The sequence below is a fragment of the Lactuca sativa genome, chromosome 3, assembly GCF_002870075.4.
Source record: "Lactuca sativa cultivar Salinas chromosome 3, Lsat_Salinas_v11, whole genome shotgun sequence".
Taxonomy (NCBI): domain Eukaryota; kingdom Viridiplantae; phylum Streptophyta; class Magnoliopsida; order Asterales; family Asteraceae; genus Lactuca; species Lactuca sativa.
The window spans coordinates 228,956,043-228,981,374 of NC_056625.2; the positions used below are offsets into that span (position 1 = coordinate 228,956,043).

The window sequence follows — 25,332 nt, forward strand, 5'->3', positions numbered from 1 at the left end:
AACTACACAAAAAATGGGAAAGAGTGACCCACAACACTTTAAATCATGGTAATTTTGTTGATTGATATAATATTGAAATGTGATAGGAACAATATAGAGGATGGAAAAACATATGGGCTAATCTTAATAGTTGCTGAACCAAGGACTTTTGGTGCTGTCCCATCAGTAGTCATGAAATTAGTTAAAGATGTATATTAATCGAGACTATAGAAGTGGGTAAGATTATTTATCATGTCATGTGATCTGAGGAACATGAATTAGTTATCTAGTTGGAGGAAAAAGTTAATAGGCATGTATTAGGGTTTTATTTCTAAGCAAATACAATAGTTAGAGTAGCGTAATCTTCAATCCCAACAAGGCATTCTTATTCTTCCTTGGTTATGGTAAATTTGTTTTCTAATGTCGAGGCATTGTATGATGTTGAGTGATGAGTTCCTTTAATTTATGGTTAAGTGCTTCTTACATGTTTGTTTGGTGTGGTGGCATTCATGATAGTCGTAACAACCAACATCTTCAGTTGTTGAAATAGTTGCTTGTGATTCAATAGTTCGGTCACTATGACGACCCCTTCAATCCCCTCTGTGACCCATGAGATCTTTATCAAGAGCCATCACTAAATCCTTCCCGGCTAACCAAATCACAACCTTCGCCTTTGAAGTCTAACCATAATCTAGTCGTTTTGGGGTCTCAATTTGTTGTTATTGGTCTCAATTATTTATTTAGTAATTCTTGATCTTAATTAATTGATTGTGGGTATTGATTTGTTGTTTCTTGTCTACAATAATTAATCTAGGTATCAATTAGTATTTTGGATCTAGACTCATTATTTCTATCTCATTTAGTTTATTCCTACTCTCAATTAAGTATTTGTGGTTATCCATTTATTGTTTGTAGTCTAAATTAAATGTTTATGGTATCAATTTAAGTCTAAAAGCCTCAGTGTACTAATGATGTTATTATTATCATTTGTAGTTTACTTATTTTAGATTATAATAATTATAGTTTAGTTTATTGCATATTAGAATGGATATAGTTTACTTTTTCGTAGACTATAATTGATATAATAGTTAAGGAAACTCATTATTTATTTGTTTAACTTGTTGTTAAACATGAAATATCAGGCACTTTTTCATAACTATTGCTACATAGCATATAGGTAGCTTATCGTTGTTGTCCATCGTTCGCTATAGATAACTATGGCTTTCATATCGATACTCAATGGAAAAATATAGTTGAGCTCCTCATATACCTTTTTAAATTCCATGACATAAGTAGTGAGAAACGATCTTGAGGTTTCCCATGATGAAAGGACTTACAAACTCCATATATTCGTTATATGTTTCTTTGTCTATAATATAATAAGGTAAGGTAGTACATGAGTTCCTTCACATATTCAAAGTTGCTAACCAGAGAAGAGATAAAAGGCTCGAATTATTGAAAATCTGCAAACATAAACAATCATCTTTGTAACCATGAATTAGAGCCATCACCTTTAGGGAGTAGATATAATGAGGCTGCAAATAGCTTATTTATCATTTATATCTATATCTATATCTATATCTATATCTATCTATATATACTTGTAAAGGAAGGAAGGATTTTTACTTGCACCACATGCATTTGAAACCTCCATGACTCTACAATTTATTATAGCTCAAACCACATTCATTTAAAACCCCCATCATTTAACTAATACAATTCAAAAATCTTCTTAATAAAAATTTAACACTCAAAGGTTTTATAAATTATACTATGTTTGATAATCACTTAATGAAACGTTGACTATAAAAAGATCAATCTTTTTGGTAGACATGCATACAAATCACATACAAACTTCACAAAGAAAACAAGCCTAATAGGTTTTTGTGTTAGTTTGAGATCCTATTACCACTTTCCGAGATATGTTATGATGTTATAGCTTTTAATTTGTAAGTTTGTTATATGCTAATTACTTTTATATTTTACTTGGTTTTGGATTATTTTAATACAATTGGTGTATGTTGTACTTTAATCATTAATATATATTCGATCAGATACATGTTACCGATCATAAGCTATATATCGTGTTGTGGATAATATTTAATTAGATATGTTAAATATGATTGTTTTCTTTTTGTTCTCCTTCAAAAAAGTAGTTAATTAAATGTCATGAATATTTTAAATTTTCCATGTAAATATGAAAGATATATTTTTCTTTTTACCACATTTATGTATTTGAAACTCCTATTACTTTTCAATTTCTTTCTAGTAACGATTATAAATTGGTTAATAAGGTGAAATATGTGCAAAACCTAAATTGTAATCCTAAAATTAACTAAACTTGAATATTAAATTAACATATTTTACTTCTACTTAGTTTTGATATGTTTACTCATTAGTCACTCGCGAGTAAAAATCATTCAAACGGTTGAGATTATGTAGTTATAATAGATGTATATATTATCATATAATTTAAAATAATCAATATATTATATCAATTTAGTATACGAATTATTATATAAAATTTAACAACAACGTTATTGTTATATTTAAAAAAGCAGATATTTGTAAAGATTTCAACTATATAGGTGTTTCTGCGCAACGCGCGGGCATTCGCCTAGTATATTATTTAAGGAGAAAGTACAAGATTATGTGTAGAGGCAGTAAGCCTAAACATAGGAAACCCTACATGTGCATCTACTAACTGGGAGAAAGCTTATAAGTACAATATTTATATTCTAACACGAAGTGAAGTGAATGAAATTTTAGTGTAATTAGGAAACATAACTACAATGGAAGGTTCTAATGAATAAATTCCACATGAGTGGAAAGATCTTGTTAATTCCTACATCTATGTGTTCCAAATGCCTCAATGCTTACCACCTTAGCGAGGTAACTAATATCCCATTTTATTCAAGAAAGGTTGTGATCCCGTTAATGTGATACCTTATAGATTACCCATACTATTAAAAGGATGAGATCCAAAATTTTATAAAAGAGATGATGGTATCATGACTTATTCAAAATCGTGAAAGTCTATTTTCTAGCCCCATGAAATTGGGTAAAAAGATGGGAGTTTGAGTTTTTGCATAGTACGGTGATTTGATATATTTTTGATACCTCTCGTAGATAAATTATTAGATGAAATACATTGAGAAAGTATGTTTTTTTTTCAAATATATACTTCAAATCAAGGTATTACCAAATAAGGAGGCATAAAAGAATACAATCAAAAGACAAATTTTCACACACCTAAAGGTCTCCATGAGTTATTGGTGATTTCGTTTAGACTGGTCCATGCCCCCATGAAGTTTTAAAGTCTTATGAATGATGTATTAAATCCTTTTTTAAAGAAATTTATATTGGTTTCTTTAACAATATACTTGTTTATAGCATATCTAAAAAGGAACACTTTAGTCATTTGAAACAGTGTTTTCACTTTTGTCCCAACCCAAATTATATGTAAATCACACCAGAAAAAAGAAGAATAGCTTCTTCTTCTATGATGACATATACAACAGATTCAATGGCCTTAGTTTACACATTCTTTACTTGAAAAAAAGAGTGAACTTAGAAGGATTCTCATCAGAAGGTCAGGTCAAAAGTCGTGCAGAACACCTTCTTTCTATGTCTTGCCATTCTTAATGTGTAGCTCCTTCTTGTGGCACATTTCGGGGAGAACCAGCTAGCTCTGGGTTCGAGTGGTATTTCACCCCTAACCACAACTCATCCGCTGATTCTTTAACATCAATCGGTTTACACCTCCACTTAGTTTCACCCAAGCTTCATTCTGGTCATGGATAGATCACCCAGGTTCGGGTCCATAAGTAGTGACAATTGCCCTATGAAGACTTGCTTTCGCTACGGCTCCGGTGGGTTCCCTTAACCAAGCCACTGCCTATGAGTCGCCGGCTCATTCTTCAACAGGGACGCGGTCAAAGCCCCGGGCTCCTCACACTGCTTGGGAGCTTACAATTTCATGTTCTATTTCACTCCCCGATGGGGGTTCTTTTCACCCTTCCCTCACGGTAAAAGTGTGAGTCTATGCAAAGGATATTGGGTTATCTTAGTCATAGCATTTCTATGAAGGTGTAGAAATGGACAAGACTAACATCCAATCTATGTTATACTGGATATTACCAAGAATAATGAGTAAGTTATGTGTATTTTTGGGTGTGTTGGGATATTATAGAAAGTTTTTCTAACACTATGAAATTGTCGCTCCTTTTAGGAATTTCCTAAAGAAGAACCAGTTTGTTTGGACAAAAGTTGCATAATAAGCCTTCGGAAAATTAAAGGATTCCTTAACAAAATCTTTCGTACTAAGGTTCCCTGATTTCCTAAAACTATTTATAATTGAACTGACATGTTTGGGTATGGTTCGGCTATTGTTTTAAAGGAAAATGAATAATCTATCATTTATTTTAATCAAACCTTAGGAAAACAAGAACAACTCAAGTTAGACTATGAAAAAGAATTAACGGTGGAAGTGATGGTACTAAAATGGCGATAGTCAAGTTAAATAAGGTGTCAGAGTCCATAATAATATATCATGATCGAGTCTTTTTAATTAAATTTTGAAAAGAATTTTAAAATTTACAAGGGACACATTTATCGTATAGCACTGCTTACCATCTTTCAAAAAATGGGCAATCTGAGGTGGTTAAAATCTTCCTTTGATAATATTTGAGGTGCTTGTCTCTTATAACATAAGTAGTGGCATAACTAGCTATTATTGGTGGAGTATTGGTATAATATGTCTTACCATCTTAGTTTAAAAAAACACTCATTTGGAGCAAGAGTTGTGGGAGACATAGCATCTCGAAAAGCTAGAAAGTTCCAATTCTCCTTGTAATTGTTCAATTGAAGCTTTGAATTTCTATACAAACATTCGATTTGAAGCTTAGAAGCTTTGAATTCCAATAAACATTTGTAACATCCGATCTTCTGAGGTATTATTAGTTTATTTAAAATTTAATTTCAAAGAATTCTACCATACGTTGGGCATAGGATAGTCTGCAACGATGAGCGTAGGAGGGAGTTGGATGTGGGGATTAAGTGACCTATGTTGGGCATAGGATAATCTACGTTGGGCGTAGGATAGCATAACCAAAACCCTAATTTTTGGAGTTGTGAGCCCAATTTAAAGGCTCTAATCCTTTGAGGTCCTATCCATTCTCAGCCACCAGACTCCCAAACAACCTTCTTGAAACCCTAGTCACTATTTGTGAGTTTTGAGCTTTTGGAGTGATTTGTGTTCACATTGAAGGAAGAAGAGTATTGTGGAACCATTTGGAAGCTCAAATCAATGTAGATCTAGGATTTGCATCAACTCATCCATCTCTAAAATGTATAAAGTTTCTACATTGATGATGTTTCTTGTTAAATCTTGTTATCCTTGACTATTTCATGCTTTCGTCCCCATAACCTTGGTTTACATGAATATGAGCTACTTACGACCATTTGAGTATCATTTCCAAATGTTTTTAGGGTTGTTAAGTCATAAAAATGAAAGCTTAGTACCTCTCATCCATCTATGCATGAGTTTTTTTAGCAATATATAGCTTTCAGGACCCAGGTTTTGGTTTTGGCTCCTTGTGACCATGCAAATAGATAATGTTAGAGACTTTATCCATTAAGAAGTCAATATGGTAGAGATTTGAAAATATGAAGAGTTCACCTTCTATTTTAAGGACTTAATAATTAAGTTGTTTATTAGGAGGCTACGTTAGACGTAATTTTCCTTATCTTGGGTATAGCCCTGATTTTGCCCGTTTTACCATCTTGAGCTCAATAATGGGTGTAAAGTTGCATGCTAGGTTAAGCGTAGGTCAGCTAGAGTTGATTGTTGACTTTTTAGCCATTGACTTTGACCAAGTTTTAGTTAGGGTCAAATTGAGGATTTTGGGTTGTAGATTGAGACTTGGTCCCTGTTCGCTGTATAGGTCACCTGTAGAGCTGGTTATCAGATAAGTAATCATCACCGTTATCATTTTGACTACAAGGTGAGTTTCTCAGTATACTCGTGGATGTTGTTATGTTATAGTGATCTATTAGATTGGTAAATTTGTATGATTGCATGTACTTGCTAGTTATTAATTTCATGTTTGCATATATCGACATATTGTGGTTGGGTTAAGGCGGTACGGATTTATTTTGTAGGCCAAAAAACCCGGGGCAATCTATTTGAGAGGTTGTGGGCCCAGGGGCAATCCAGTCAGGAGATTGTGGTCCTAGGGGTAATCTAGATAGGAGACTGTGGTCCCATGGGCAATGTATTTTATATTGTAGGCACGGTGTGCATGCATTGTTTATGTGTTGTTATGTGGGGTATATTGGGGGAAACTCACTAAGCTTTGGCTTACAGTTGTTGATTTCAATATTTTCAGGCATTTTTGTTGATCAGGGGAAAGTGAAGGTGTGATTGTACACATCATCCTATAATTTTATGTTTTAAGAGATTAACTTGATGCTCTGATTTTTCTTGGATGTAATTTGAATACAATGGTTGTTTATATATCGTTTCTTGTGGAAATGCTTTTATGAAAATGCAAAATTTTGTCATGGTTTCGAGGATGTTACAAGTTAGTATCAGAGCCCTAGTTTGAGAGAACTGGATGAATAATCGTGTGATTCTAGACTCAAACTATGGAACTAGAAATTAATTTTTCATAATTAAATCTAAAATAACAAAGGAGAGGATGCGGTTTTTACAATTAACTGAAACCCAAGGGTAGTTATTCCCCAAGATACAGACTTGTTTTGTGTATTGATGATATGAAAGAATTGCATGCTAGTTTGTAGGTTAGGGATATTTAATAATTAGATGATAGAATTGCCTGATTTATGATGACTGATAGCTTAAGAGAACTTCTTGATTTTCTATATGGAACTGACATTATTGCTATGGTTGCTTAGTGTGTGCATCACAGTAATACATAACTAGGATTTTATTTCATGAGAATGTTTGATTTAGCCTTATTTCTTGTTCCTTTTTTGGATGTAGGCTTAGGGTAGAATTAATTATTCAACTATCTATCGAATCCATTGTTATGCATCATTAGCATACACAAGGAGGATGCAGGGTTAGTGGAAGTTTCATGAGTAAGTAGGCCAGCATAAGGATTGAGTAGCCACTATTGATATTGTGAGTACGGGATGTATGTGTATCATCATTGCATGGGTTTTTAGGCTAGGAGGTCCGTGAAGATCCTTGATACAAATACGGGTAAGTGTGGAAGGTATTATGGGCCCATACTACTGAAAGTACATTAATCATACGTGTATCAAGGAAGTCACGAACTCCAAGGAATTAGTGATCCAGTAGTGATATGTTAGTATGAATTATGAATTTTCTGATACGTTTTGGTATATTTTCAGTGTGATGGTCACTGGAGGTTCAGTCAGGAGATGATGGCGTGGAGAGGCCAGGTTAACTGATATTAAGATCCACGGGATGATAACCACTTAGGTTACCATGTCAGTTAGGGAGGCGGTATTCGAGATGTTTGGGTCTGTCAAAACCACTATGATTGAGTTATTCGATGAGCGTTATGTCGTTGTTACTAAGGCTGCTACAGCCGCAACCACTGCCGTTATTGCTACGGGACTCCAGGGGAGAGGGAAGATTCAGTACCATGACTTCACCAACTTGAAGCCCCTGGAGTTCGACTCGGTCAAGGATCCGATCACCTCCATAAGGTGGATATTTTATGTGGAGGGTTATTTCTTTACGATTTTGTTCCCAGACGACCAGTAGGTCAAGTCCGCCTTGAACCTTCATCGTTTGGGGATGAAGGATTGGAGAAAGTTGGTAACATGTGTTTATTCTCATGCAGAGAAGGCTGAAATGTTTTGAGAGCAGTTCACTGAGTTGTTCTGAACTGACTATGTTCCACTGGTTAATAGGGAGATGTTAGCCTAGGAGTACCTGTCGTTGAAGCATATTATAGATAGAGATCACCAATATGATTACTAAGAGACGTCTTTTCTGCCCCGAGTATGTTGCGTCGGAGCAGGTTTAGATGGTCATTTCTTGAGTATGCTTAAGATTGGGATCCATGAGTTTGTGTCGACCCAGAGGTATAATTCCCTCTCTAAGTTGCAATTTTTCTCTCAGAAGAGGGATATTTAGATTGAGACCCAAAAGTGGGAGAATAGGCATGCCCCAACTTAGACACAGCCAATGGTGAAGTGGTTTAAGCTCGTTGATTCACGATCTGGAGGCCAGAATGGCCGCACTTGTGGCAAGTGCGGGAAGATGTATGGGGGAGTATGTCGGTCAGCGACAGGGTGGCACAATTCCAGCATGGAAGGTTATTTTGAAAGGGATTGTCATTAGCAGGCTCCACACTGACCACCAAGATTTGTTACCACTATGATCAAGTTGGCCATGTGAAGGCCAGTTGTCCATTACTTGTTGCAAGGTCAGTACAGGCACTATCTCTGACCACTCTTTAGATCACATACAGGCGCTAGGGGAGGGTCGAGGCCTCGAAGTCCAGGGGTCACACATTTTATCTCACAGTAGAGGAGGCTAGGGGGACGCTTGGCATCGTTAGTGGTATGTGTTCATTTATTATTCTATCAATTTATTTCCTATATTTTTATGTTTTTATTTATGGTAGGTACCTTCTTAGTGAGCTCATTGCCTACGCTTGTGCTTTTTGACTGAGTTGTGAGTCGGTCTTTTGTATTTCCATACTTCAATAGGATTTTGATATGACCCGTAGGGAGTTGGAGTGTTTGTTGCGAGTTTCCATTACCAATGAACACAAGGTTTGGGATTCGAGTTTGTTTCATTATTGTACTTTGGAGATATTCAAGGTGTCTTACCTGATTGACCTGATTCCTATCCCTTTGGGGGATGTATACATGATCGTGGGAAGGGACTAGTCGAGCGGGTTTGGATCCGTGATCAATTATGAGAGATAGCTGGTGGTCGTTTAAACCCCAAGTGGGGGAGAACTAACCTTTTTTGGAGAGGGTACCAAGTTGGTTTAGCTACAATGGCTAGGTAGTATATCTAACATGGATGTTCAGGTTATCTCTCTTGCATGTTTGACACTCAAGTGGAGGGGAGAGTTTTGGTTTCAAATGAGCCAGTAGTCAAAGAGTTTCTATATGTTATCCTAGGGGATTTACCTGGAGTGCCTCCCGTGAGGCAAGTGGAGTTCATGATCGATCGGATGCTTGGTGCAGCCCCGATTGCTAAGGTGTCGTATCACCTTTCACTAATAGAGATGTATGAGTTGTCCTACCAACTGCGGGAGCTGTTGGGCTAGCAGTTCATCAGACCGAGCAGTTCACCTATACTGATTTTGTTCGTGTAGAAGAAAGATGGATCTCACCATATGTGTATAGATTATCGAGAATTTAAAATTTTGACAGTGAAAAATCATTGCCCACTTCATACGATTGATGATCTTTTATATTAGTCCTTGGGTGCATCATGGTTCTACAAGATTGATTTGAGGTCGGGATACCATCAGATGAGGGTCAAAGAGGAGGATATGGAGAAGACTGTATTCTGAACTCATTATGTTCATTATGTGTTCGTGGTGATTCTGTTTTGGCTCACCAACAAATCGACGACGTTTATGGATTTGATGAACCGGGTATGTAGGTCGATGCTCGACCGGTTGGTTATGTTTTCGTTGATGATATTCTGGTCTCCTCCAAGACTACGCAGAAACATGAGGAGCATCTTCAGGAGTTACTTAGGGTACTGAGGATGGAGAGGCTTTATGCCATGTTCTCCAAGTGTGAGTTCTAGTTACGAGAGGTCCAGTTCTTGGGACACCTTGTCAATCAAAACAAGATTTTGATAGATCCAACCAAATTTGAGATAGTTATGTTATGAGAGGTCCCAATGTCCACATTTGAGATCAATATTTTTCTGGGGTTAGCAGGTTATTATCAGAGATCCATTCATGATTTTTCCAAGATTTTCGTCCCCCTTAGTCGCTTGACGAAGAAGAGTGGATTTTCGTTGGGGTCGTGAGCAGCAGGCTGCATTTGAGACTCTAAGGCAGAAGTTATGTGAGACACTGGTATTGACCCTTCCTGAGGGTGTTGAGTATTTTTTGGTATTTTGTGATGCGTCGATCATGGCTTTGGGGTGGTACTCATGCAAGAGGGCAGGGTCATTATGTATGCATCCAGGCAGTTGAAGCCTCATGAGGATAGATATCCGACGCATGACTTGGAGTTGGGGTTGTAGTAATTGCCCTCAAGATTTGGCGACACTATCTTTATGGGGTTTGTTTTACCATCCATATAGATCACAAGAGCTTGAGATATCATATGGATCAGTCGAATCTTAACAAGAGGCAGCGCATGTGGCATGACATATTCAAGGATTATGACTGCGAGATTTTTTAACATCCAGGAAAGGCTAATGTGGTCGCCGATACTTTGAGGTGCAATGTGTCTAGTACCCAGTTGGAGGTCTCTATTTGAGGATGACCATCAACTCATGACTCTTGAATTTCATTAGGGAGGCTCAAACCATGTGAATCAGGAGGAAGAACTGGAAGAAATAGAAGATCAAGGGCCAGATTGGCAGATTTATCACTAATGGTTGCAGGCTTATGACCTAGTGCAGGTGAGTTTAGGAGCCAGTTTATAGTGGGGTCCAATAGACATTCATGGTGGAGGCACATAAGTCCAGGTTCTCGATTCACCCTGGAGCCAGGAAGATGTATCGAGACTTGAAATTTAGCTATTGGTTGCTATGCATGAAGTGAGATATAAATTGATATGTAGAGAGATACATGGCCTATTGGATGGTCAAGGCAGAGCACCAAAGACTGCATGGCAAGTTACATCCCTTGGAGGTTCCTATGTGGAAATAGGAGCAGATTACCATGGATTTCATCACCAAGTTGTCGAGGACGGCCAAGAGATTTGATGCCATTTGGGTTATTGTTGATCGCCTAACCAAGAGTGCCTATTTTCTTTCCATTCGGGAGAGTTCTTTGGCCTAGAAATTGGTTGACGTGTATATACGCGAGATCGTTACTCGCCATGGTGTATTGGTTTCTATCGTGATGTGTGGTTCACTTCCTGGTTTTGGCATAGGTTGCATGAGGAGTTGGGTATGAGACTCCACTTCAGAACAACTTATCACCCTTAGACTGATGGTCATAGTAATTAGACTATCCAGATGGTCGAGGATTTTTTGAGGGCTTGTGTCATTTGTTTTGGCCAGAGCTGGGACTCCTAACTTCCCTTAGCTTAATTTTCGTACAACAACAACTATCATTCTAGTATTGGTGCACCTATATGAGAGGAAGTGTCATACTCCATTTTGTTAAGGAGAGGTCGGCCATAGGTTCACAGGAAGGACTAAGGTGGTTCTCCAAATGATGGAGCTTATTCAATAAATCAGACAGAGGTTGCAGACCGCTCAGAGTCGGAAGATGAGTAATGGTGATAGGCATCGGCCCGAGTTAGAGTTCCAGGTTGGGGGCATGGTTTTGCTAAAGCTAACACCCTATAAAGGTGGTATACGCTTCAGGAAGAGGGGCAATTTGGGTCCCTGATTTATTGGACCTTTTCTAGTAGTGGCTAGGGTGGACAAGGTGGCCTACATATTAGATTTGCATGATGAGGTTAGTTAGATTCACATCACGTTTCACGTTTCTTAATTTCGGAAGTGTGTGGTTGATGACTCGGTGGTTGTTCCATTAGATGACATCCATGTCGATGAGCGCCTAAATGACGTGGAGATATCGATGACTATACTAGATAAGAAGATGAAGGCCTTGTGCAACAAGGTAGTGCCCTTGGTCAAGGTTAGTGGCAGTATCAGAAGGCTTCCGAGTGGACTTGGGAGCCCGGGGCAAAAATACATGAGCACTATCCAGATCTATTTGCAGTCGAGGATTTCGAGGATGACATATAGCTCAAGTGGGGGACAATTGTGACATCTGACATTTTGAGGTATTATTGTTTTATTTAAAATTTAATTTCAACAAATTATACCCTGCAATGGATGTAGGATAGTTACCTACGTTGAGTAAAGGAGGGAGTTAGACGTGGGGATTAATTGACCTACGATGGGCGTAGGAGCGCATAACTAAAACCCTAATCTTCGGGGTTGTGAGCCCTACTTAACGACTCTAACCCGTTGAGGCCATCTCCATTCTCATCCACCCCCATCCAAATGACCTCCTTGAAACCCTAGTCACAATTTTTTAGCTTTGAGCTTTTGGAGTGCTTTGTGTTCACTTTTGAAGGAAAAAGAGTATTGTGGAATCATTTGGAACTTGAAATCAGTGTAGATCTGGAATTTACATCCTCCTGTCCATATCCAAAGGTATGTAGTTTCTACCTTGATGATGTTCCATGTTAGATCTAGTTATCCATGAGTATTTCATGTTTTTTCCACATAACCTTGGTTTACCTTAGTATGAGCTACTCCAGACCATTTGAGTATCTCTTCCAGATGTTTTTAGGGTTGTTAATTCGTGAAAATGAGAGCTTTGTTACTCTCATCTATCTATGCACGAGTTCTTGAGTCTAAGGCCAGACCTTAAGATCTGATGAGTCAAACACTCTATATGCTGACCACTAGTGCCATTGCCAAGATCAGCATCAACGCCAACATCTCAAGCCTTATCAATGCCAGCGTGTAGATAGTTATCTTATGTAATCTTTCTATATTTGGTAATTATACAAATATATATATATATATATATATACATATATATACATACACGCACACACACACACATATATATATATATATATATATATAATACACACACACGTATATATATATATATATATATATATATATATACACACACAATAGATAGTAGATCCGATATCTTGGGGATAAGGATCAGTTTTAGTATAGATTAGATATAATCCCTTCATTGAAGGGATTTACTAGTAGAGTTTTGTATATATTCAACAATTATGGTGAAACCCTAATGATAATGTCTTGCTGACCGTATTTGTGACAACCCATTTTCTTGGTGAAAACAAACCCTTTTTTTTCGAGAAAGACAACGTGGTGAATAGATCGTGTTTTCTGTTCTTTGTTTGCTTAGTCACTTTGTACTTGGTTATTATACTTGAAGTGTATCCAATCGATACAACCCTATAATTGGTAATAGAGCAGGTTTTTGATACACTCAAGTAATCTTGTCGACTTACTATGATCCCAAATCTTTTGTTCTCAACTACATTCCTCCATTCGATGAGTACAACTTCGGCATGTGAACTGTCAAGCATTCTTCTCAGTTGGTTTATGAACTTCTTGGACTCTGTTGGGAAAATTTTGGAGCATGAAGCTAATGTCCTTAAGAATAGTGAGAAGATCAATTCCATGGATTTGAATTCCTTGTTTGGAAATCTGCTAAATTATAAACATACCAAAGCTCTTCATAAAGACATCATGAAGGACTCGATCAAGGAAAACTTTATAGCCTTTTTTCTCGAAAGGAAGCAATGAAGCTTATCAGTGAATCAGATGACTTAGATTAGGGTGAAGAGAGTGGTGAAGAAATCACTGATGAACTTGTTGCCAACGCTGATCTTATTGTCAAACGTTATGAAGAAAGCAGATCAAATAGGGTTCAAAGAGCTCAGTTTAAGGGAGGCAGTTTAGCGAGGAGATCCTATTCAGAGAAGAGTAACTCATGTAACTGTTTTAACTATGGAAGCCCTGGCCATTTTTCCAGGGACTGCAAAGAGAAAAAAGAAGCCCAAAGTCCAAAGAACTATGAAGTGTTGTACAAGAAGGTGTTGGCTCACATGAAGTAGGAGAACATCTCTCTACTAAGAGCTTTAACTGCAAAAAAGAGGACCGTTAAGAATGGATGGTAGAAGAGGAGACATACGAATATGAGGATCTGTTTGTTAAAGGTCTTATGGCTCTTATCAATGATTACCCTAATGGTAATCTCAACATGTGTGACAATATTACCTCTCAAGCTGTCTAAGGGTTGAGTCAAATATCTAGAATATACTTGGTTCCTTGATAGTGGGTGCTCTAGACACTTGACTAGTCTCAAGTCCCTCTTAATAGATTTTCTGAAGAAATATGGTCTTATTATGGTTTTTGGTGACAATAATGAAGAAGTTGTCATGGGAGTTGGAACATTTGAGTGTAAGGAGTTCAAGATGAAGGATTTGTTCTATGCCAAGTGTCTGAAAAGCAATCTTATCTCCATCAGTCATCTTTGTGACGCTGGTTATAAGGTTCTGTTTAATTTTCATGAAGGAAAGGTTCTTGACTCTAAGAACAAACTTGTGCTCACAGCACTTAGGGACATAAACATTTCTATGATTTGATTTTACCAAAGAAGTATACATTGTACATTTTGCTACTAACATTGCCAATGTGTGTTCTTCTTTCTCACCTTCTAAAAGACTTCGGCTCCCTTGTCTCCATCTCGACATTCATCTTAACTGATTTGATCAGTGTGTCACTCCTTCGATGCAACATCTTCAGACTAGAACTAGTTGAAGCTCTCTGTATATTTTCTTCAACACCAACTATTCTGTCCTTGATGCTGATGCTCACGCTGATTCATATGTTGCATCATGTTGATGAGACCAGATTGGAGATAACTGTGCCTAAATGTGTTCTTCTTGGCACATATATCTTCCTTCTAGAACAACCTATCTTGATTGAAATGGGATGAAGTGAATTTAGGTAACATAGCACGTCTAATTTCCATAGACGATGTCACTACAAAACCACTTCCCCTCTGAAATCCAAATACCTGCTCAACAACCCTTTGGTACCCTTCTCTTCTTTCATATATCACAATGAGTGGAACCTTCATGTTTTGTCTTGATGACTCTCACAACTCGAAGCTTTCAAAGATTGGATCAGTTTAACTCGTTGGTTACAAAGACTGGCTCATGTTCTTCTTTTGTTCTTGTTGAACATGAAGCTTGCAATCAATCTAAAATACTTGAACGATGAAAGGCATTCTCTCTCTCTTTAGTTTCTATGAATTGTGTTTTAAATTGATACATTTGATCTTGTTTGCTTACTCTTTTATAGACAGTTTTGAAGGGCATATATCTCAGAAACTGGAAGTACATTTATGTCTTCTCAATTCAAAATATTTGATAGATCGAGTCATTGTCATGTTTCTAAAAAATCTGCAAAGTATCGTCTTTAGAATATTCCCTTATTTGACTAACTCTTTTGTTGTATTCTTATATTATTTATTATTATCTCATGTACCATATTAAATGAATTGATGGGGAACTCTAAAGATTTAGATTGCAACTTAACTCTATCATACGGAAGTTAAACCACTTCTTGTTGATGAGTTAACACCGTTTTATGATTCACTCTGAATCCACCTCAATGTGACTGAAACAATCTATTCTTTCCTTAATTTCTACTTAATTAAACTTTACGATTCACTGTGATATACCACACACTAGTAAAAGTTTGAAACACTGTGTCGATGGTTAGTCTATGTACCGTAGACTATCACACGTACGAACCCCTTATTCGCTTACATTCTTCATTAAAACTTTATGATTTGGTGTAATGTACCATACGCTGATGAGAGCTTGAAAAATCTATGTCGATGGTTATGCTAAACCACCACACCTTATCACACGCATCAATCCATTCTCTCCACACATTCTTCTTTAAAATTTTATGATCAAGCTTACGAAACAAGACATTGATGAGAATTTAAAAAATTTGTCTCGATGGGTATATTATTGTCCGTGATATATCACGCACCTACCCATTCTTTCCCAACAATCCTTTTATTAAGAAGTTAATCATTCACTGTATTAGCCATACACTGATAAAACATCGACACTCTTTGCCGATGGGTACATTTGATACCGAAATGTATTACACGCATCCTACCACTCTTGCCATTTTCATCTAATAAAAGTGATTAATGAGTCAGCATATGAAACCACATGCTAATGAAATCTCGCAATACTATGTCAGTGAATGGTAGTTCAAACCTATACAATCAGGAGACATCAAAAACTTACTAGATTACATGTTGCAACTCTGATATGTTGATTGCTTCCACTGATGATTATTATCGTTGATGCTATGTGTCAATTATGTAACTTCCTTATCTCAATGGTAACATTTGGATGACTATCAAGACTCGGATCATTATCTTGAAGCACGAGATTTTTAAAGCGGTCTTTTCTCTACTAATGATTACACAAGGGTAAAGAGATTTTCTTATAAAATAAGGGAATTCTCTCTCTCATAGGTTACTTTGCAAAGCAGTTTCCTCTCTCGAAAAATAATATCTCAACCATCATCTCCATCAAAGCTTTCATCATCTCAAAGCCTATGTAAGAGTTTGCTCCTATCGCCAATGTTGTTAGAGGTCATCATGCCCCTGATTCTCCCATCCTCATTCAAGCAAACAATGTGGCATTCTATGATGTCATTCCAAAACAGTTTGTGAACTAAGGAATCACAGACTTTGTTTACTATGCCAAAAGCTTCCCTCTTTGATATGCCTTCTATGACTTCCCGCAAATATTCTACCCTAAGCAAGTATGTAGTTCTATTATTCCTGCTCTATTGATTCTGATGCTCAAACCATTACCGGAACCATTGGAGATGGTGAATCTAGGGTTACCATTGATGTGGAATCCTTTTGAACTGCTCTTCATCTTCCTCGTCCAAAAAACTCTTCTAACACTCCTTCAAAGTAAAAATGCACGTCCATTCGTGAAAGATTAAGTTATAACCTTTCTCTTCAGGCCACCTCTCGTGATCCATCCAAATACACTCGTCGTTAGTGTTTTGGTGTAGGGTGGAAGTAGCTAACAGAGGAAATTGATAAATGCCCTGGACACAAAACTGGGAGCTTGGATAAACTTAATCTTTTTGAGCAAACAATTTTATATTCCATGGTGTGCAACAAGAGAGTGGATTTTGGTTAATTCTTTATAGATTAGCTGATTGATTGTATCACTAGGAACAAGAAGCCAGATATATGTTCCATATCCCTGTTAGCTTGGACACATTTTGGATCGTGATGAAGGTTACTTTGAGAATCATGGGATCATCATTCCAATTCCTGCTCTCTCCTCAAAGATCATCAACGTGGCTCCTTCTGATGATGATCTCTCCATTACCCAAAGGATGGAATGATGGATTACAAATCCAAACGTTATGGAATCCTATGACTCTAAAAAAGAGGATGATGACTCTGATGAGGAAAAAGACAATGATGAAGAAGAAAACACTAATGATGAAGAAGAAGCTGAAGATAAAGCGCATGAACCTGCCACTAATAGAGGTGAAGCTCCTATTGAGGGAATGAATTATCGTCCAAGACGGAACAAGAACATTCGATTATCCTCTAATTCTTCATCCACTCCCTCTATAGATGATATTGTACTACGTAGATCAACCCCACTAAAGTGGAAACTACTGACCACTGATCCAAGATGAGATTTCTCCAAGATCAACAACTCATTCTCTTCAAGCTGCAACTGTCCTTCCTATGCCAACACCTAATCAGACTGCTTCTTTTTATTAGGGGAATCAAAGATCCAACTTTCAAACCAATGTGATCTCTCAACTCTCTTTATTGTTGCAAATAACTCAGTCCTTGATAGAAAGACTAGATAAAATTGAAAAGGATGTGTCTGATATGAAATGCATTATGACATTGGGTGATGATGATGATATGTTTATTGATGACACTCCATTAAATTCTACATGTGATAATCCTCCTCCACCCTCACCCCCACTCCCATCATCAAATCCACCTACACCTCCTCTGCCATCTTATTCCCCTCCTTTCACTCCACTTGGTTCTCCTACCCAACCTGATGATGCCAAAAAATGGTAGAATAGTCAAGGAAGAAATGATCGGTAAATGGTGGTAATTGCATCAACTCCATATCAACCTGAAATGTCTGAATCAGGAAGGGTTGAAGTTGATAGTCAAAAGGAAATCATTGTTGCTGGACAAGAGAACAACATTCCAGATGTTGATGTAACAAAAGATGATCAAACTATCCCAGACGCTGGTGATCACTTAGAGATTGATGACTCTGAAGGGTTTTTGGATATGGAATTTATGGCACAGGATGTTGTTCATGCTGTTCCTTTGAGTGTAGTTTACCATGATTTATACTTTAAGGGGGAGATTCCTTAGGGAAGTAACAGTGACATAGATTCTGATGATGATTAACTTAATCCTAGAAAGAGGAAGGCTTCCTTCTCAGGAGGAGCCTATGACTCTAAAGCTAGAAGCTCTTCTGCTGCTAGTGATCCTTCAGCACCTCCTCCTTCCAAGAAAGGTAAGCTCATTGTTGATTTGAATGTTTTAGCTAGAGAATTGGATATAATTGTTGAGGAAGTTATAGAAATTATGATAGATAATAATGCCGCTATTCGAGCAAGAAAAGGAGAACATCGGTCCATTAAATTTACTGAGACTCTTGCTTCTACTGATGAAAGTGTTGATGCTCAAAGAACCAATGTTCAAAACAAGAATATTAGATGTTCAACAATAATTTGGACAAACAACACAGGATTTTAGAGCTGAATAACATGATCAACAGAAAGAAGTTAGGAGATGTTATGGCTCGCGGATCAAAGTCTGATCCTATCATCAGAGTAAGGTGAACTAAACCAAGGAACGAGTCACTCACACTTCACTTGGTCAAAAAGAAGACTGTGTATGAATACACTGAGGTTATACTCACTCGTGAGCCTGTTAAATTGGGCTACAACAAGTGGAAACAAATTCATACTTAAAAGGTGAAGTTAGAAATTCAACAACTTCTCAACAAAGTCAAAAAGTTGAATCATGTGCCATCAGCTGGTACATCTAGACTATTCACTTTAGGAAGAACAAATGCTCTCAGATGGTCCAAGAATACTAAGTTTCTTCTTCTATATGAATTTGCTACATCAATTACGAACTGTCAGTGGGTGTTGAACCTATTCAACACAAGTTCATTCGAGAACTAGAACATGGTATTTTTTTCTCATGATACTTAAAATCACATGTGTTTTCAACGTACTAATGATCTTCTCGCTGCACCTACTGAGCATTTAAATTATCTTCGTATGGAAGGACTTTGTCATTTAGATCTTGAAAGAGGATACCGTGTGCTAATTTCTATTAAGCTTAGCAAATGATTAGAAGAACTTAAAATTGATGAATTGAGGTGGGTAAAGCCAAAAATATTGAAAGAAGCTAATAAATTCTACAATGGTTCTTTTGATGATTCCTACGAGGAAGATTAGTTTTGATATCATCAGATAGGGGAGATTGTAAGGTCACACCTTATGATATGATGAGTCAAACACTCTATATGTTGACCACCAGTGCCAGTGCCAACATCAACATCAGTGGCAACGTCTCAAGCCTTATCAGCATCAGCGTGTAGATAGTTATCTTATGTAATCTTTGTATATTAGGTAATTATATATATATATATATATATATATATATATATATATATATATATATATATATATATATATATATATGTATGTATATATAATAGTTAGCAGATTCGATATCTTGGTGATAAGGATCGGTTCTTAGTATAGATTAGATATAATCCCTTGATTGAAGGGATATACTAGTGTAGTTTAGTGTGTGTATATATATATATATATATATATATATATATATATATATATATATATATATATATATATATATATATTCCACATTAGGGTGAAACCCTAATGTTAACGTCTTGGTGACTGTCTTTTCGACAACTCGTTTTCTTGGTGAAAACAAACCATTTTTTGTTGAAAGACAACTTGGTGAATATTTCATGTTCTTTACTTTTTCTATTTCTTTGTTTGCTTAGTCAGTTTGTTCTTATTTATTATACTTGAAGTGTATCCAATTGATATAAACCATCATTGAGCAATAGATAACTTTAAGGACCTAGGTTTACGTTTTGTGCTCCTTGTGACCATGCAAAAGGACCTAGATTGTATTATATTTCATTGTGTATAGGATGTTGCTATGCTATAGTGGTTTGTTAGATTGGTAAATCTATATGATTGCTTGTACTTGTTGGTCATTCATTTCCTGTTTTCATATGTCGACATACTGCAGTTGGGTTGAGACAATACAACTTTGTGCTGTAATCCGGCAAACTCGAGGCAATCTGCTTAGGAGACTGTGAGCCCAGGGGTAATCCAGTCGGGAGACTATGGGCCCAGGGGTAATCTATTTTATATTGTAGCTAAGTATGCATGCATTGTTTATATATTGTTGTGTGGGTATATTGGGGGAAAATTACTAAACTTCGACTTATAGTTGTTGGTTTCAATGTTTTCAACTACTTCTAATGATTTAGGCAAAGAGAAGGTGTTATTTTACACATCCTTCTATTGTGTTATGTTTTGACAGATTGACTTGATACTCTAATTTTTCTTGGATATGATTTGAAAACAATGGTTGTTTATCTATGGTTTCTTATGGAAATGTTTTTATGAAAATCAAAATAATTTTCATAGTTTTTGGGATGTTGCAACATTGTTTTTTAGCCTACTAGAGTATAGCACACAATCTCATTGTATTTCAAAAAATCTATCTAATTATTTAACTTAATCCAAGTACAAAGAATTTTTTGTTGTTATAATCATATATATTTTCAAAAAAAAAGACGCCTAAATAAAAGAAAATTTGCTATAATTTGGTATATTTTTCGAATTAAAAATTCTTGATAAGGTACAATGGTGTAATAGATAAAAATAAAGTATGGCGTTGTAATAATGCGCCGATTAAATAAGATTTTTGTCCCTATGTTCTCATATCTAAGAGTTCAGATGTTAATATTTTACGTTACTTTTATTGTTTTTATTAAGTTTTATTATCATTATTTTTCTTCTTAGGTTGAGCATTGAGTAACAATAACAAAATAATGATAATGATAATGATAAAAGTTCAAGTCCAAACGTGAACAAATCATACCACTATGACTAAAAAGACAAAAGATTCATTTTGGACGAAATTCATAAAAACCACTATACGAATAAGGACGAAAAACGAACTTACTTATAACAAATAATTAGTAGGAGATTGGTATTTGTTGCACCAAACCCAGTAACTAATTATAACCCATATTATTAAAAGAAACTAGTGAAATGAAAATTACCTTTTTATGATCACCAGAGGTTTGAGATTGAATGTCATGCTCAAGGTACACTCCAAAAAGCGCAATATAAAGTTGCTTAAGTTGATATAATTGTGTGGGAGTCCGAGAACATAAAACTTCTGTAATTGCTTTAAGATCAATGTTGTTACTAAGTGCTTCTCGTAGTATCATTGCATCCCTTCGTGCTGGATCAGGCATCCAAAGTAACAATGCTTTCTGAAACCATTTGAAATCCCCCCTTAAGTACATAATATCAATCAACTTTCCTTTATATTTATTTATTAGAAACAATTTTATAGTTATACATATACAAAATATTACCTTAACATCGCCAGTGAGCTCTGCAGACAAACGTTTGTTCAAGTCTTCAGAGTACATAACTTTATATTCTTGCTCAATGAGAGCACGCTGTGATGCATCACGATGGGCAAGAATACCGATGATAGCTATAGTGTCACATCCCCAACCTAAACATATAATACATTACATACACCAATAATATCAGCCTTATTCATCCGCACTCATTCTACACTGCATCATATAAAAATGAAAATGAACTACGATATTTACACATCAAATTAAATGCAAGGACACACTTATTAATTGATCGGAGTTACATTGATTTTTTATTTTTTATAATTATCATAATTACATTTGCTTTTCAGATAATCCGATGAACAAACTAGCATCATTTTTCTCATATATTTAAATTTCATCATAAAAAAACATTTAAAATCTAAGCTTCCTCTCTCCATTTAACACAAATTATAACATAACTCCAAGGTGTCTTTGGTTCCTATAATGTTTTTAGAAAGAATGGAATTGAATACCCTTATATATATATATATATATATATATATATATATATATATATATATATATATTGAATTTAATTAGAAAAAAATTAACATCTTAACGAAGGTATTTGGATCTTTTAATAAATAAATGGAATGGAATTGTGTTCTTTCCAATCTCCTATAGGAAGGGTCTAATTTCGGCCATTGCAATATGTGTTCACAAGCCATCACTATCGACTACATAAGAAATCATTGTTATATACTTATATGAGGAGATCTAGTGCAATATAAAAGCTAAAAGCTAACTTTGACTACCATCTCCCTAATTTGTCTATATAGAAAGGTGTAAAACGTATAGAAATAGATAATGTTGAATCTTGAAGCAATCCATACCTAACACCATCGTTGTCTCTAGTGTTGCCTCTATGACGCAATGACACATAGTTATGTTACATAATTAGTGTTTTAGAGTCTAATATAATTAAAATACCATGAAATTTATTCGAATAGATCTTATAGCAGAGTCAGGGTTGAAATTTTGAAAATAATTATTACTGTTTTGATTGTCCAATAAAAAGTTTGAACACCTAAATGAGGGACGACAAGAGCTATGGACTGGATCCATCACTAGCAACCCACTTGTTATTTTGGTGGAAAAGAGAGTGTATATTAGCAACTAGGTGTGAGACTCGTATATTATACGAGTTAGTTAATTAAAAAAAAAAGATTAAATATTAAAATGTAAGCAGTAAATATTGTTTGATATAAAACTTTAAAATAAGAAAGGAAGAAACATATTCATTGCAATTTAATTTCATATATATATATATATATATATATATATATATATATATATATATATATATATATATATATATATATATGACTTTAATTTTAAAATTTGAACAAACCAGAAATTGACAAGTGGATAATATTTATTTCAAAAACTAAAATAATGAGAGACTCACAAGTAGCAAAATTATTTTCTATGGAGGATTAAGAATCCTTAATGTAAAAAATAAACTAAAACGGTTTTTTGTGGTGTAAGGAAGAAAAAAAAAATCATATCTATTAAAATAAGGGAAGAAAAAACTTTGAATTACTTGCTAAAAAAAGTTTAAAAAAAAAGTACTAGAAATCTCATAAAAAACGCATAGGACACTTAAGAAAATTAGAGACCTAATGAAACTCTAAAAAAAGATAAAACAAAACTTAAATATGTAACTTTCCTAAAAAGTCCCTACATTTATAATCTCATTAACCTAATAATCATCCCTTAATCGTATTGATCATACTACTCGTTCATAGAAGTTTCGGTTCCTCGTTGAGTAGATTTGCCTTTTGTTTCTCACATTTAGGGCACTCCTTGTTATACTGACCAAATTCACCATATTTGTAACATTGGTGACTTTTATCCTGGATACATTCATTAACATCTTGAACCTACAACCTCTTCCCCAGCTCATTAACATCTCAGACCTACAACCTCTTCCTCAGCTACATCCGAAGGCATCCCGATTTGAATCTCCATTGTCACAATGCTTACAAACATGTGATTTTTCTTCACTGGCCAACATCAACACACCTTGAGTGTGCTCCATTTTCTCGGTTCCTCATATACGCTCCTCATATGCCTTCAATTCGCCAACGAATTCATCGAATAACATCGACTCCAACTTAAAACATTGCTTTATTGAAAATACTTAGGCATTGAATCAAGTAACCTTTTTATCAAATCCATGTCTTCAAGCTCGTAACCAAGACTCATTGCTTTTAAGGCTAAACCGGATACTTTTTCACAAAATCATCGACCATTTCCCCCTCCATACGCAAACTTCCAAGCTTCCTCTATAAGGTTGCAAGTCGAACCGTTCTCACGTGATCCACACCCTAATAGCATGTTTTTAGCCCATCCCACACTTGCTTTGGGTAGGTGTAACTTGCCATTTGCAACACCATGCCTTCGGGTATCGCTTGAAACGAAAAAAGATCTTGTTTTGACTTCTTTTGATATGATGCTTCACCTAACACCTTTGATTCATCTGTATCCTATATTTCATGTGCATCCATAATCAACTTTACTTTTATTGCCCCCATTGGATAATTTGTTAGAGTCAAAACCAGAACTTGATATAACATCGAACCTCCTACTTTAACTATCAACATCATGTTCTCCCTTTTGACAACACCAACCTCTTTAATCTAGCATGTTCCGAGAGCACTCTTCCACCGATCAAGAAAACAAAGTCATGACCACCTTTACCGACGTTTGCCACCCGCAAAAATGAACTGAATCAAAGCCACATACTTTGATGTCTTCATGTCCGTTTATCACACATATCCGATTAGTTTCTTGTTATCATTAGAACAAACTTGATCAAGAGAAATCTAGGCTGTTGTTGAGATGCTTCAACTTGTAATAAAAAAAAAAAAAAGTTCCCGCTGTGTCTGCCGGGCAGCAGAGGGCTACACTTTTTTTTTAAACCAGCTGTCCTAGGCTCTAATACCAAGTGTAAAAAATAAACTAAAACAGATTTTTGTAGTACAAGGAAGAAACCAAATATATTGAAGAAAATAGGGCAAGAAAAAAACTTTGAATTACTTGCTCACAAAGTTATACAAAAACAAGTACTTGAAATTGCAAAAATTTTAAAAATAAAAATAAAAATAAAATAAAAAAATAATAAAAAAAACACATGAAACAACTTTTATACTAAAAGAATTAGTGATCTAACGAAACTCTAAAACAATAAAACAAAACTATGTAACTTTCCTGTAATGCTCCTAGATTTAAAATCCGATTAACCCACAGTTTAGATATATTGCAAAATAATTAGAGATTCTCATATGTATATCATTCTCTGAAATGAGCCATAAAATCGAAGCTACGAGTGCTAATTCTACATGCATTAAATCCCTAAACATGAAATCGTCGATATTTAGAAAAACCTGAACCACAATATCCATAGTGTGGTGGAAATCTGGAGAACGATGAGGGAAATGATACAGATACATAGAATCATTACGCATCGCATACCCTTGAATGCCTTGTACAAATGCATGGCGTCATCACGAGGTGAAGATAACACCCCTGGAACTGTCAGTGTAGCCATCTTGATCCTGATTCCTCTTCTTCTTCAGATTTCTAGAGCGATCTTTGGAGATGATGAATTATGAGCGGGTGATCCCATTAACACGAATCCAAATCGTGTAATTGTCATGATTAAAGCCTGGGAAACCACAAGATGCGTATTAAAAACCATAGATGAGAAATATATTATTTTCTATCAAGCCCTTAACTTTTTATAAAAATACAAACTTAGCCCATAACTATAATATCTATTATATTATATTTGGGTTATTCAAAATATATGATAAAATTTCTTTATGCACGAACGATCAATTTCATTTCTAAACCTATCATTGACATTCAATTTTG

General features: G+C 35.6%; 1 protein-coding gene across 1 annotated transcript in view; it reads right to left on the reverse strand.

The window, feature by feature from the left end:
- LOC111918598 (annexin D5) overlaps positions 1–25,006 on the reverse strand; it is a 29,758-nt gene extending 4,752 nt beyond the window's left edge. Inside the window, exons 1-3 of the mRNA XM_023914243.2 lie at positions 24,931–25,006; positions 21,418–21,563; positions 21,097–21,312 (exon numbers count right to left, since the gene is read on the reverse strand). Of these exons, the coding sequence (XP_023770011.1) occupies positions 21,097–21,312; positions 21,418–21,563; positions 24,931–25,006 (438 nt within the window). The remainder of the gene's footprint in view (positions 1–21,096; positions 21,313–21,417; positions 21,564–24,930) is intronic.
- Positions 25,007–25,332: the final 326 nt, after the last annotated feature.